The sequence below is a fragment of the Gossypium hirsutum genome, chromosome A02 (assembly GCF_007990345.1).
Source record: "Gossypium hirsutum isolate 1008001.06 chromosome A02, Gossypium_hirsutum_v2.1, whole genome shotgun sequence".
NCBI classification, from domain to species: domain Eukaryota; kingdom Viridiplantae; phylum Streptophyta; class Magnoliopsida; order Malvales; family Malvaceae; genus Gossypium; species Gossypium hirsutum.
In genome coordinates this window covers 3,142,408-3,158,184 of record NC_053425.1, presented here as the reverse complement: position 1 = coordinate 3,158,184, position 15,777 = coordinate 3,142,408, and the positions used below count along the sequence as shown (strand labels likewise).

Below are 15,777 nucleotides of genomic sequence, written 5' to 3'. Positions count from 1 at the left end.
CTTTTTGCTTATTTGCTTTTATATTTCTTGATAAAATCAAATTCAATATTAATGGAAAAGCATGTTACTATTTTTATATAGTTGGTTGAGGAAAACAATTAGAACAAATGTAGTTGAAAAGTTGAGTGGTTTACGATATGTTTAAAGTGAATGGTGCAACGATTTCTTACTACCTTACTTTCCGCTTGACCTTTTATTCATTTTCTATGTAGATTCAAGCTCGCACTATATATTCTTCATTTATTAATAAGGAAACCAACCAAAAACAAAGAAAATAAAAGAGTTTTAGATAGAAAATTTTCAAAATATTGAAATTATATTCACCTTAGAAATCAATTATTTTGAGTTAACTTTCAACTATGGCTTTAGATAAGATGGGTCATTTTACATATTTTGTTATAGTTATTATTTTGTGTGTTCTTTTTTTGAATGGTCCTGCAATTGCTAATGATCATGATGTTAATGAAAATGAACATCAGCATCCACATGTTTATAAAGAAAGGTTAAAAACTAAAGGGAATAGGAGGTCTTTAACACTTTTACCTATAGTAGTTGGAGGTGAGAAGGCTGCTACTGGTGCTGCTACAACTGATAAAACTATACATGGTGGTGGAGGAGCAAAGGCTGGAGTAGGAGGCGAATTCCAGAGTAGTGGAAACATTGTTGGTGCAGGAGGAGTAGGAAGAGGAGGAGGAGGAGGAGGAGGTGGTGGTGGTGGTAGTGGTGATGGTGGTGGTGGTGGGAGTGGTAGCAATGACAATGGAGGTACAGGTATAGGTGGCCATGCTGGTATGGCTGGTGGGGGTGGTTTTAAGTTTGGGTTTAGAGGCGGAATGAGAGCAGGACTTGGTGGAAGTGGCGCCGCTAGTGTTGGTGGAGAGGTAGGAGGCCGTGCCGGAGGTGTTAGTAACAGTGCAACTAGTACAAGTGCCAATCTTAACGGAGAAAAGAGTAGTGATGGAAAAGTTAGTAATACTAGTAAGATTGAGGGTAAAGCTGGTTTTGAAGGTAAAGTAGGAGGACAAGGAGAAGTTGGTGGAAATAGTGGTGGAAGTGGTAACACTAGTGATGCTAGTAAGGTGGGAGGGCATGGTGGAGGTGTTGGTAATGGTAATACTGATGCAAGTGGTACTTATAATGGTGAAAAAGGTCGTGATGGAAAAGCTAGTGCTACTAGTAAGGGTGAAACTAAAGTTGGTTTTGAAGGTAAAGTAGAAGGGAAAGGAGACAGTGGTGGAAAAAGTGGTGGAACTAGCAGCACTAATGTTGTTGGTGGAGATGTTGGAAGTGGTAGTACTGATGCAAGTAGAAGCATTGTTGGTGCAGGAGGAGAGGGAGGGGGAGGAGGTGATGGTGGTAGTGGTGGAAAGGGTGGAGGTGCAAGTGTAGGTGGACATGCTGGTATGGTTGGTGGGGTGGTTTTAAGTTTGGGTTTAGAGGTGGAATGAGAGTAGGATTTGGTGGAAGTGGTGGTGCTAGTGCTGGTGGAGGGGCAGGAGGCCATGCCAAAGGTGTTGGTAGTGGTGCAACTAGTACAAGTGGTAGTATTGGTGAAGCAAAGAGTAGTGATGCTAAAGCTAGTGGCAACTTTAGTGGTTCTAGTGGGGTAAAAGGACAAGGTGGAGGAGATGGTAGTGGTAATATAGATGCAAGTGGTAAAGATGAAACTAAAGCTAAAGTTGAAGGAAAATTTGGAGGACAGGGAAAGGTTGATAGAAATAGTGGTAGAAGTGATAGCTCTAGTTATTCTGGTAGGGTAAAAGGACAAGGTGGAGGAGATGGTAGTGGTAATACAGACGCCAGTGGTAAAGAAAAAGGACAAGGTAGAGGAGATGGTAGTGGTATTATAGATGCAAGTGATAGAGAAAAAGGACAAGGTAGAGGAGATGGTAGTGGTAATATAGATGCAAGTGGTAAAGATGAAGGAAAATTTGGAGGACAGAGAAAGGTCGATGGAAATAGTGGTGGAAGTGATAGCTCTAGTTATTCTGGTGAGGTAAAAGGACAAGGTGGAGGAGATGGTAGTGGTAATAAAGATGCCAGTGGTAGAGAAAAGAGACAAGGTGGAGGAGATGGTAGTGGTAATATAGATGCAATTGGTAAAGATGAAGCTAAAGCTAAAGCTGAAGCTGGAGTAAATTTTGGAGGACAGGGAAATGTCGATGGAAATATTGGTGGAAGTGACAGCTCTAGTGATTCTGGTGGGGTAAAAGGACAAGGTGGAGGAGATGGTAGTGGTAATACAGATGCAAGTGGTAAAGAAAAAGGACAAGGTGGAGGAGATGGTAATGGTAATACAAATGTAAGAGGTAAAGATGAAGCTAAAGATAAAGCTGAAGTTGAAGGAAAATTTGGAGGGCAGGGAAAGGTTGATGAAAATAATGGTGGAAATAACAGCTCTAATGATTCCGGTGGGGTAAAAGGACAAGGTGGAAGAGATGGTAGTGGTGATACAGATGCAAGTGGTAAAGAAAAAAGACAAGGTCGAGGAGATAGTAGTGGTAATACAAATGCAAGTGGTAAAGATGAAGCTAAAGATAAAGCTGAAGTTGAAGGAAAATTTGGGGGACAGGGAAAGGTTGATGGAAATAGTGGTGGAAGTGACGACTCTAATGATTCCGGTAGGGTAAAAGGACAAGGTGGAGGAGATGGTAGTGGTGATACAGATGTAAGTGGTAAAGAAAAAGGACAAGATGGAGGATATGGTAGTGGTAATACAAATGCAAGTGGTAAAGATGAAGCTAAAGATAAAGATGGAGTTGAAGGAAAATTTGGAGGACAGGGAAAGGTCGATGGAAATAGTGGTGGAACTGATAGCTCTAATGATTCCGGTGGGGTAAAAGGACAAGGTGGAGGAGATGGTAGTGGTAATACAAGTGCAAGTGGTAAAGATGAAGCTAAAGCTGAAGCTCAAGCTCAAGCTAAAGCTAAAAATGAAGTTAAAGCTGAAGATGAAGCTCAAGCTAAAGTTAAAGATGAAGCTAAAGCTGAATCTGAAGCTAAAGCTAAATCTAAAGAAGAAGCTAAAGTTGAAGCTAAAGCTAAAGCTGAAGCTAAAAGTGAAGCCGAAGATGAAGCTAAAGCTAAAGCTGAAGGAAAGGCTGAAGCTGAAGCTGAAACTGAAGCAAAAGCTGAAGCAAAGGCTGAAGCAAACACTGAAGCAAAAGCAAAAGCTGAAATAGGAGGACAAGGAAAAGTAGGTGGAAATGGTGGTGGTGGTGAAGCCGAAGCTGAAGCTAAAGCTAAAGCTGAAGGAAAGGCTAAAGCTGAAGCTGAAGCCAAAGCTGAAGCGGAAGCAAAAGCCGAAGCTGAAGCTGAAGCAAAAGCCGAAGCTGAAGCCGAAGCAAACACCGAAGCAAAAGCCAAAGCAAAGGCTGAAGCAAAGGCCGAAGCAAAAGCCGAAATAGGAGGAGAAGGAAAAGTAGGTGGAAATGGTGGTGGTGGTGATGGTGGTTTTAAATTTGGTCTTGGAGGAAAAGTAGAAAAAGGAGGAGGGTTTAGTGGAGGCCACTAAACCACAATCTAAATAGAGAAATTTTCTTTACATATTCTCACAAATAACATTATTCGGTTATTTGTGTTTCACTTTATTTTTTTATTTAGTTAAACCTTAAATAGAAGATCTTGTTAATCCTTGCATGCTATGTATAAGAAATTTTTACCATGTATCTTCTTAATATCAATGTCAAATTTTATTTTAGAGAATATATTTCTACTTTTCACTTATCCCTAAATTTATTACTATAAAAAGGAAATCCCAACGATTATTTCGTTATTATTTTCTTTGATATTTATTATTTTAATTATGTTTAAACATATTTTGTGTGCAAAGAAACTTTTACTATACTTTTATATAAGAATGAAGATGGAAAAATGGATGACAGAATTTAAACCCATTTAAGTGACTAACAAATGCTCTAATCATGGATCTATACAAGTCAAGGCTTGTTGCATCTATTATTATATTAGTTTAGAGAGATTATATTCTTTTGCCTTATTTACAATAGCCATGCATTATATATTCAATTAACCCATTATAGCTTTTTTGGAGGTAAAACTCTGATGTCCTTTGACCCTTTCCTCTTCTTTTGTTGATTATTTCAGCCCATCAACCCAATTCACTAAAAACAATCTTAACAAATTGGCATCCTCGGTGGGAACCTTAAGTAAAAGCTATATATGGATTCTTCGGCCAAGCAATTTAGCCAAACTATTACCGGTCCTCAAACCCTTGAACCAAGATTATCCTGTCAACCAACCATCTTCAGTTGTCCAATGTTTCTCGGGCTACAAATCCACCTCCCATACTCACAATTGTAGGAAATACTATAATCTACTTGTCTACCTATCTTGTGCCACAGTCCGTCTACTCAGAAATATCGTTAGCTTATTTCATTAGCTGGGTAAGACTTACCAAGGATACAGCATAACCATCAATCTACATCGCCAAGTCCATTCATCAGGTATCACCGTTGCTCAAACCTGCAGCAAGTAATCATCCTCAGCTGCAACCAATCTTGTAATCTTGAGAGCAGGCACTCTACTAGTCATATACAATCCTCCAGATGTTAGTCGTTTTTCATGGATATTCTAACAATCATTCATAGCTGGTACAATACCATCAGCTTCACAGCAACTCGATCCCACTTATAATATGCATCGCAGATCCTGCTCCTATCAAATGCATTCGAGGCGCAATAGAAATCACTAGATAAAATGCAAAAGAAATTAGAGCAACTCTTTCAAATCCACAAAAAGAAAAAAAAAAACAGAAAACCTCTACGCATCTCAAAAAACATGCTAGACCTAATGAAAGCTCGACTTCTACCATGGATCCTTCACATAGAAAACCCAGAGTGTATTACAACCATCATTCTAGCAAAGGACGAAATACTATTAGCTTAAAGTTGGTTATCTTGTAGAACAAGTTGCAGCCCTCAAGCAAGAGCTGAAGAACCTGAAACAACCAATGTGGAATGAGTCTAAAAGGTTAGATGCAGCGCATAATCTATTGTCACTTGTTATTTGACAAATACTAGTACCAACCAAAATAGAATTTTCATTAGATATTTGCAATAGCTCCTTTAATCCAATCAATGACCTGAATCACTTTCTAGCGATCCACAACCTTAGGAACGTTCCAGACTCCATTCAGCACCAAATATTCCCTACTGCACTTAAGGGACCAGCAAGTTAGTTACGGTACTCCGTAGCACTAGGGTCGAACATGAACTCTGATCAATTTAGCAGAAATTTCATGGTGCACTTCAGCAGTTGCAGAGTTGTCTCAGAGCATCAGCAAGATTGATGTGAGTTACAAAAAATAAGAGGAACGACTACGAGTATTGTCGAAACCGTTTTTTCGAAAGGTCGACTTTTTATTTTGAAAATGAAAATGGGAGTCGCCACCCATCCTTATGAGGTGTAATTGGATCACCTCGTAATTTGATGGTTTTAATAAAATGTTTTAATTTACTAAAATAACGATTTACTAAAACAGGTTCGGGAGTCGGTTACGTGCGAAGAAGGATTAGCACCCTCGTCACGCCCAAAATTGGTACCTAATTGATTAATTAATGTCTTAATGTCAAAAATTTGAAAACTTGAAAGAATTTACAGTACGATCTCTCTTTTTATTAATGTTAATTTAAAAAAAAATCGCTTGAATGAATTGAAAAGAATGTCAAAGACCCTCTCGTCTCGAGATAACAAATGTCACATCCCGTAAGTTAGGACATGGCATTTTGAACCCTCGAGAATAAGCTTGCCGTTAAATTTTTTATTTAAAACTTGTGTATTTTAATTTTAAAGGATATTCGACCATTTAGGCTCAACAAGAAAATCGAAACCCCGTAAGTTAGGGTACGACTTCTCGAAGCTCCAGACACGTAATATTGCCTTTATTTTCAAAATTTTCCTTTTTTACGAATTTTGGTAAAAATTAATGTAATATTTAAAACAATGTATGAATAAAAGGTTACGTTGATGAATGACAACAATATGAAAATACAAAGAAACAATTCATAGTACATATAATAATAATAATCACATAATACATATCACTTTAATACCAATATTAACAATCAATGAAAAAATGAAATATATAATAAAATATACAACAATGATAATAATAATAATGACAAACCGTGCACATAAAAGAAAATACCAATTTGAATATAATAAGGATGAAAAAAAACATAAATAAATACATAAAATAATATTGAGGGAAATAATTTATAAAATATTTAAAATAGTGGACCAAATTAAAATATAAATGAAATTTGGGGTGCAATTTGTAAGAAAGTACATAATAATAATAATAATAATAATAATAATAATAATAATAATAATAATAATAATAATGATAATAATAATAAATGAAATAAATGGAAAAATGACCGAAAAAAATAAAATAAAAAAACAAAATAAAAATATAAACAAAAATAAAGAAATAATAACAGCAACTAAATGAATAAATAAATAAATAAAATTAAATGAGGGACTAAATTGATGTTTAAACTAAACTACAAGTATAAAATATAATAAAATAAGTTAATCGGATGGCAAAACAATAAAAGGGACCAATTTGGCATGCGCAGAAAAGGCAAAGGATTAATAGGGAAACTATCCCAAATCCACCTAGTGCACCATTCCCTTCGGCTAATCGGGGGACTAAATTAAAAGCAAAATAAAATTAACAGGTCAAATCTTAAAAGAGGATAAATAAAAGAATTTGGATTGAATTGAAAATGACTTCAAAAGTGGAGGGATTAGGGACATAAATATCCCAAAAATTGAAAACACGCGGATCCTCCAGGAGCGAGTCGGGTCGCGGCGGGTCAAGGCTAAACGACGCTGTTTGGCATAACCTATATAAGTAAAAAAAAAGGGTAATCTACAAAAAATAGTCACTTTTGTTTGCCTCAGGTTACATTTTAGTCACTTATGTTTGAAATATTACGTTTTAGTCACTTATGTTATTATTTTGTTATGAAGTGATCACTCTACTGTTAAGTTTCGTCATCTCTCTAACGGTAATCCTACGTGGCAGTCCAACTAGATTTTAGGTGCCAACTTGGATTTCTAAATGGGATGAAAATAGATTTTTAATTAAAAAATTAATTAATTAAAATATTTAAACCTAAACCTTAACTAAAAAAACTGTTCATCTCCTCTTTTTAATTTTTCTTCCATCTCTTCTTTTGTTCAGTGGTTTTTTTTTCATTTGACTAGAAACTAATATTAAGATCAAAATAGTTGAAATCAAATTGACTGTTTCATAAAGATGGATTCAATTGAGGATTCAGGTATGTCTTCTTTGCATTCCTCTATCTCTTTTATTTAATACTGAAAAACAAAAGATTAAATTTTTTATTGTTTAATGAAAACCCTAAATTAAAATTCTTGATATTTTCTTCTACTTTTTGAAATTGTTTGTGAACATGTATTTTATGAACTTACGGAAACGATTTAATGATATGAAATATCGACTCGACCATGATGGATTTCCTTGGGATGAGAAGCGACAGATGATAATTGCTTATGACCATCTCCGGGCCATTTATCTGAAGGTGCTGCTTGACCAAATTTTCTTCCACACAAAATTTGCAATGCCACTAATCTTAGCTTACATTTGTCTTCTGCAGGAACATCGTGATGCTCGATTATATCGGACCAGAAGACATACCTAAACCATCCATTGAATCCATATTTATGAAGTAGTCAATTTGATTTCAACTATTTTGATCTTAATAATCGTTTTTCTAGTCAAATGAAAAAAAAACCTACTGAACCAAAGAAGAGACGAAAAAAAATTAAAAAGAGGAGATGAACAGTTTTTTTAGTTAAGGTTTAGATTTAAAAATTTTAATTAATTAATTAAAAGTCTATTTTTATCCCGTTTAGAAATCCAAGTTTGCACCTAAAATCTTGTTGGACTGCTACGTAGGATTATCGTTAGAGAGATAACGGAACTTAACGGTAGAGTGATCACTTTGTAACAAAATAATAACATAAGTGACTAAAACGTAACATTTCAAACATAAGTAACTAAAATGTAACCTGAAGCAAACAAAAGTGACTATTTTTGTATACCCTCCACCCTCCACCCTCTACCCTCTCCTTGGGCTGATTTCGACGCCGGAGGAGGAGCTTCCAACGAAGAGAACGTGGAATCACTCCGGCGAGTTTTCCTTTCCTTTTTTATGTTTTCGTATGTAAAATAAATAAGAAAAAAGAAGAAGAAAAAATTAAAAGTAAAATAACATAAAATAAAAATTAAAGAAATCACCTTTAGAAAATGTTTATATTTGATCTTTTTTGTATTCAATATACAAATTTTTTGATTACTTGTTTGTTCGAAAAAATACAAAGAAACTGTTTGTGGCCTTTATAAGCAGATTCCAAACTGTTAGTTTCTATTTTTCTGTCCGTTTCTATGTTGTTTCTTTTGCTTGGTGCATTTTGCTGTTGCGTGTTCATCTTTCCTTGCAGGTGGTGGTGGTAGGGGTGTCAGACACGTGCGAGGCGGTGGCTGGCGTACAGCGACGACTAGGGTTTCTTCCTTTCTTTTTTTGGCTGAAAATTAGTTTAGTTTTGGGCCATTTTGGGCTGCTAGGGTTTTAATTTATTTAGGCTATAATTAGGTTTGCAATTTTGGGCCTATAATTTTGTTGTAAATAGACTGAGACTTTATTTATTTGGTTTAAATTTGTTTTATTTTTATAGTCTGGGCCAGGGCCAAAATTGGCTTATTACAAGTAAATCAAGTGATTTTATGCAGCCACGCTAGATTTAAAGTATTTAAATAATGAAAGCATTTATTTTGAGAGTTAGGCAGGGGCCCTTTGTCTTTGCCCTTATGGAGACACAACCAACTGGGCTCTATCATATGAAAATGGTATATGCTAATCTCAAGATGAGGAAGTTGAGCTTGCCAAATGAAGAAGTAAGAATGTAGACTAAAGCCAAAAGAAAGATAATACCATTCAATTTTGAGTCATGGGGTAATATTCTTCCCTAGTTTCTCCATATTTGCTCAATGAATAGCCAAAACAACTCGTTCCTTCTCAGCTTCTCTTACCAAATTGTTAAAAAAACCCTATAAGACAACAGGTGCATTAAAGATCCCTACACCAACATAAGGCAGGTACTACTGCAAATGCTTAGTTCTTGATCAATAATGTGTGCCAAAATATAAATATACACTTACTTTCTTAACGAACTTCGTGGGCGATCTAGGAGTAACCCTTCAAATCTAACTTAAACAATAGTTGCAAACTTGGAAAGGATTAATTTCACAAGAATGGGAGTGATCAAGAAAGTAAGTGACTTGATGTGTTTCCTCACCAGAAAAAAGCAACTTCACATTGCATTTTTTATTCCAGCATGTACTAACACCCCACTCCACACGAGAAGACTTTTTAATAGAGAAATTTACGAACTTGTCCATTCAATAATAGTCTTTCAGACCTACAAACATACCTAGCTAGACTTCATATTATAAGAAATTAAATGGGAGATTAACCTAATGGAAGGATTCCACCCCATCTTGCAACAACAAATAAAGTAGATCAGTAGTATGTCTTAACCCTTCGGCAAAAGTTTTTTTCGATTCGTACTATACAAGTTCGGTGCATCATATTAGAATGGGTGAGGTGGAAAATGGAACCCCTTCGAAAATATGTAGAAAAAAAAAAGAGATTATTGTCTCTCTTAAAAATCCTTCTGCAGTTTCCACCCTCAGCAATAAAGTCCCCAACAAGGTTTGGATCATGTCCCAAGTTCTTTAAATAAAACCTAACAGATTCCAAGTTTATGGAACAAGGAATAACATCGACGACCATGGAAGGAGACATGTCCTGATAAGCTTCAAAATATGAAGTAGGGAAAAAAAGAAATAGAGAGAGAGAGAGAGAGGATACGAGAAAGAAAGAGACAAATTTCATATTTTTCATATTTTGCTTTGCTGTTTACTAACACTTGTTTAGAAGGACAAAGGAAGAAAACAAAGAAATAAACAAAAAAATGGTTCCAAAGTTGGTTATTACATAAGCTGACTCGACTAAACGCTCCGTTTCAATAAGTTCCAAAACTCTCCGTTTAAACTAGAACTCCAATGCGCCCCGTTTCACTTATAGCCAAAACACACCATTTCTACTATTTAACTTTTAAGCTCATAACAATTACTTCCCCTCTGAAACAATCATTGTCCTCAAGGATCAAAATTTGGAAACTTACCTTTGATATGCACGAGAGATAAACAGGTGGTATCATCAGGAAATGTATTGACCCATTCTACCAAAACATCAATAGCTGCTTGATGCCCCTTTCGTACCATATGACGGTCCTGTTGCGGAAGCGACGATAATATTAATAACAATATTATCAGAAATATTTAGATAATTATTATGCCAACAATTATACTAAGAAAATTCTCAGTTAAATTGGAGGGGTCACAATGGTCCCGCTTAAAACCCAACAACTAGACAGAACTCACTTAGATATTTATAGCAATAATAACTAAATAAATATAACCAACATAAAGCTATTAAATAAAAGCAAACAAATAAGAAATAAAATACCAGAGTTTTAACGAGGTTCGGCCAATTTAGCTTACGTCCTCGGACACTACCAAATTAATATTTCCTCTAGAAATATTACAAAGGAGAAGATTTTGGGATGATACAACCAAAGGGGGAGGGGTTCTATATATAACAAACCAAACCCCCTCCCTTTCTATCTTTTCCTAATGTGGGATATTGCCAATATTCAACAAATCTCCACCTTGGCGATATTCCACATCTTCGAACATCTTCTCATAACACTAACTTCAATAGTGTCTTCAAATTTGCAACCAATCGCCTTCTTCCCTTTTGGTAGTTGTGCCAGCTTCCACGTCTTGTTTTTCTCTAGAGATTGCATTTCCTCTTCCATTGCACCTAACCATCTATTATTCTCTAAACTCTGAATGGCTTTGGTGTAAGTGGATGGAATATTATCAACAACTGGAAGTGCATAAGCTACCATGTCAGTGAAACGAGCTGGTTTCTGAATTTCTCGTCTCTGCCTTCTGACTGCAATTGGCTCTGATTGCTGTTGAGGTTCTTGGGTAGAAACCTCTTCCTCATCTGACTCTGCATCTGCCAATGAAGAATCACTAGTGGTACCTTCTGCTGGAATTACCACACTCTGCTCAAACTCCACCTGCTGCGGAGTACACTCCACCTGCTGCGAAGTACTACTCACTCCTTCTGGATTTACCTTATTCAACATGGCAGATTCATGAAAGGTAACATCCCTACTGATTATCGTCTTCTTTGCCTCTAGACACCACAAACGATATCCCTTAACACCAGCATTGAAGCCCATGAATAGAGCCTTCTTTGCTCTTGGATCTAACTTTGATTCTTTCACATGATAATATGCAATAGAACCAAAAATGCGCAAGGTGTCATAATCAGTAGCAGGTTTTCCATACCATTTCTCCAAAGGAGTCTTGCCATTTATAGCAGATGATGGCAAATGATTGATGAGATGTTGAGCGTACGTCACAGCCTCAGTCCAAAACTTTCTATCTAATCCAGCATTAGATAACATACATCGAACTTTCTCCACAAGCGTTCGATTCATACGCTCTGCCACCCCATTCTGTTGCGGTGTTCCACCTACGGTGAAGTGCCTTACTATGCCACAATCTTGGCATATATTTAGGAATGGATCGCTTTTATATTCTCCACCGTTGTCTGATCGGAGAACCTTAATCTTCCTTCCTGTCTGATTTTCAACTTTAGTTTTCCACTTAAGGAAAACTTCAAGCACCTCATCTTTGTTCTTCATAGGAAACACCCAAACTCGTCTGGAAAAATCATCAATAAAGGTGACAAAATAACGTCTTCCTCCAAGTGATGGAGTCTTGGACGGTCCCCATACATCAGAATGCACATAATCCAGAATACCTTTAGTATTGTGAATCCCAGTGCCAAATTTCACCCTTCGTTGTTTTCCCAGAACACAATGCTCGCAAAATTCAAGTTTGCAAGTCTTTGTACCTTTCAATAATCCTTGCTTGGCTAGAGTTTGCAAGGATTTTTCACCAGCATGGCCCAAACGCATATGCCACAGCTGTGTTGCCTCAGCGTCCTTCTTGGTACTCGTAATTGCTGCTGCTGTTGTCCCGACCACTGTACTACCTTGGTAGTAATACAGATTGTTCTTTCTTATGCCTTTCAACATCACCAATGCTCCTGAAGTTGCTTTAAGAACTCCATCTCGTATTGTCACAACTAGGCCTTTAGATTCTAACGACCCCAAAGAGATGAGATTCTTCTTCAACTTTGGGACATATCGTACATCCCGCAAAATTCTAGTAGATCCATCATGACTCCTCAGTTTAATTGAACCTATCCCGGCTATTTTACACGTGTTATCATTACCCATGTAAACAACCCCTTCATCTAGTTTTTGAAATTCAAAGAACCATTCCCAAATGGGACACATATGATAGGAACAACCAGAATCCATGATCCACTCATCTGCATGTAATGTTGAAGATGTCATACTAAGAGAAAAGTCTGACTCTGCTTCACTATTGCATTCTGCAACATTTGCATCTTGCGGAGTCTTCCCTTTTTTCTTCAATTTTGGACAATCTTTCTTCCAATGTCCTTTTTCTTTGCGAAAGGAACATTCATCTTTGGCAACAACTCGACCTTTGGACTTTCTTCTCTTCCCCTTAGACTGACTTTTCTGACGATCTCTTGTTACCAATGCTTCCACTGCTGCTTCACTTGAACCTTTCAACTTATCCTTTCGGCGTAGTTCATAGCTATACAATGCAGCAGTTACTTCATTGAAAGTTACTTCCGACTTTCCATGAAGTAAAGTAGTTTCAAGGTACTCAAACTCCTCTGGAAGCGATCCCAACAACATTAACGCCAAGTCTTCGTCTTCAAAAGTCACATCCAAATTGAACAAATCAGCCACCAGCTGATTAAAATTGGTAATGTGCTCGTTCATTGTGGTACCAGGAACATAACTGAAACGAAACAGTCTTTTCTTTATATGCAACTTATTTTGACTGTTCTTCTTCAGGAATTTCTCCTCCAATGCTTTCCACAATTTACTTGCAGAAGTCTCTTTACTGAATATATACTTCTGCTCTCTGGAAAGACATGATCGAATTGTACCACATGCCAATCGGTTGATGGTCTTCCATTCTTTATCATCAACCCCTTCTGGTTTTTCTTCCTCAATGGCAATATCTAGACCCTGTTGAAATAGGGCATCTAGAAGCTCACTTTGCCACATGCCGAAATGACCTGTTCCATCAAAAATTTCCACTACAAATCTCGTATTTGCAGTTCCAATCCTCGGCAAAATGTACGAAGTGGAAGTTGTTGATATGGATGGTTTTTCTTCTGTCATTTTTGCCATAGCTTCTACTTAATAGCCACCAAATGCAGAATACCCACAAGCTTTAGGAAATGTTTCTGATGTGTAAGATCAGACTAAGCTGCAAACACAGAGCATACTACAAAACCTTGGCTCGGATACCAATTGTTGCGGAAGCGACGATAATATTAATAACAATATTATCAGAAATATTTAGATAATTATTATGCCAACAATTATACTAAGAAAATTCTCAGTTAAATTGGAGGGGTCACAATGGTCCCGCTTAAAACCCAACAACTAGACAGAACTCACTTAGATATTTATAGCAATAATAACTAAATAAATATAACCAACATAAAGCTATTAAATAAAAGCAAACAAATAAGAAATAAAATACCAGAGTTTTAACGAGGTTCGGCCAATTTAGCTTACGTCCTCGGACACTACCAAATTAATATTTCCTCTAGAAATATTACAAAGGAGAAGATTTTGGGATGATACAACCAAAGGGGGAGGGGTTCTATATATAACAAACCAAACCCCCTCCCTTTCTATCTTTTCCTAATGTGGGATATTGCCAATATTCAACAGGTCCAAGATCCGAGCTAGTTCTTTAATTCATGCACCACTAGCATCCACAACAGGCAACACATTTTGCACAGGAGTTGTTCCTATATGCTTTTTAAGTTGGGAGACATGAAAGGTGGGATGCAATTTAGAACCAGGAGGAAGCTGTAGCTTGTAAGCAACTTTTTCCACCCGAGCTATTACTGGAAAAGGTCCAAAATACTTGGGAGATAGCTTCTAGTTCCATCTTCTTTTAACCGAGTGTTGCCTATATGGTTGTAGTCTTAGGTAGACAAAATCACATTCCTCAAATTGTCTTTCAGTTTTATGTTTATCTCCCTATTGTTTCATTCGATCCTGGGCTCTCTTTAAATGGAATTACACCATTTTCCAACCAGCTCCCTTTGTTGCAAAGTCCTGTCCACATAATTACAGGAGAAACTCCTGCCAAATAGGGTACTGCCAAATAGGGTATATAATTTGGAGGAGGTTGACCATAGAGTGCTTCATATGGGGTGGTATGAATGGCCAAATGATGAGTGGAGTTGTACCACCATTCTGCTAAAGGAAGCCAACAGAGCCAATCACCAAGACTCTCTCCAGTCATACATCTCAAATATCCCTACAAGCATTTGTTTAGCACTTCTGTTTGCCCATCAGTTTCAGGGTGATATACAGTAGAGAGATGCAAGTTCCCACCCTCTTAAAAAGGTCCCGCCAAAAATTGCTGACAAATATTCTATATCTGTCTAAGATTATGGAGTCAAGAAGGCTATACAACTTGAAGATGTGATTCAAGTATTTCTGAGCCACAGTCATGGCTATATAGTGATGAGCTAAGGCTAAGAAGTGTTCGAATTTAGTAAGGCGATCAATTACAATCAAAATCATAGATTTCCTTTTGGTGTTTGGGAGTCCCTCGATGAAATCCATGCTAATAGAAGACTAGGCCATGTTTGGTATTGGTAGTGGCTATAGCAATCTTGGTTCGGCTAGAGTCTTATATTTTCATTTTGGCATGTGGAGCATTATTTAATCCATGCCTTAACATCTTTAGACATCTCCTTCTAGTACAGTAGAGAAGCCATTCGATTTCTGGAAGCAACAACACCAGAATAACGTCCAATAGCACTAGCATAAAAATGTTGGAAGATGGCCCTCCTAATTTCCTCATTATTGCCTACCATTACTGTAATGACTTATATTTCACGGGCACCAAAAAAGTGAATTTAGGGCCTTCGGCTTAGGAAAACGAGTCCGTAAATATTTATTAAAAATATTTACAAAGTTAATTATGGGTTGAATTAGATTTTAATTAGGTGAATTTATTTTTAATTAGAAGTAATTAGTAGACATGACTACATTGAGTAGAGCATAAAAGCTTAATCATAGAATAGAGAAAGGGATAAAGGATTAAATTAGTAATTAAACCAAATTAGTGACATGTGTATGCTAGAGAATGAGTACATGTGTATTCAAATTATTAGTACAAATGTATGTTATATATATATTTACTTATTTATTAAGTAAAAGATATTTACTTATTATTATTATTATTATTATTATCATCTATTAATTGAGATAATGATAAATGTATGGTGTGTACATGTGTGTATCAATACACATGTAATATTTTTATTTGTATTAATTAGATATTTTATTAATTATTAATTAAGTAAATAAGGTAAGAAAATAAAGAATGAATAAAAGAAATAAAAACAAGAAAAAGTTATAGGGAACCAAACGAAATAGAAAGAAAGAAAAGAAAAAGGAGAAATTAGGATTTGAAACCTTGAAAGTTAAATTGGTAAGTCA

General features: G+C 36.3%; 2 protein-coding genes across 2 annotated transcripts; both read left to right on the top strand.

The window, feature by feature from the left end:
• The first annotated feature begins 359 nt into the window (after nt 1–359).
• On the top strand, nt 360–1,448 carry LOC121216288 (uncharacterized PE-PGRS family protein PE_PGRS54-like). The gene is made up of 2 exons (XM_041091855.1): nt 360–666; nt 772–1,448. Exons 1-2 carry the CDS (start codon nt 360–362, stop codon nt 1,446–1,448), a joined length of 984 nt encoding a protein of 327 aa, XP_040947789.1.
• On the top strand, nt 1,445–3,514 carry LOC107960481 (glycine-rich cell wall structural protein 1.8-like). The gene has a single exon (XM_041091850.1). The coding sequence runs from the start codon at nt 1,445–1,447 to the stop codon at nt 3,512–3,514; it is 2,070 nt and encodes a 689-aa protein (XP_040947784.1).
• The last annotated feature ends 12,263 nt before the right edge of the window (nt 3,515–15,777 follow it).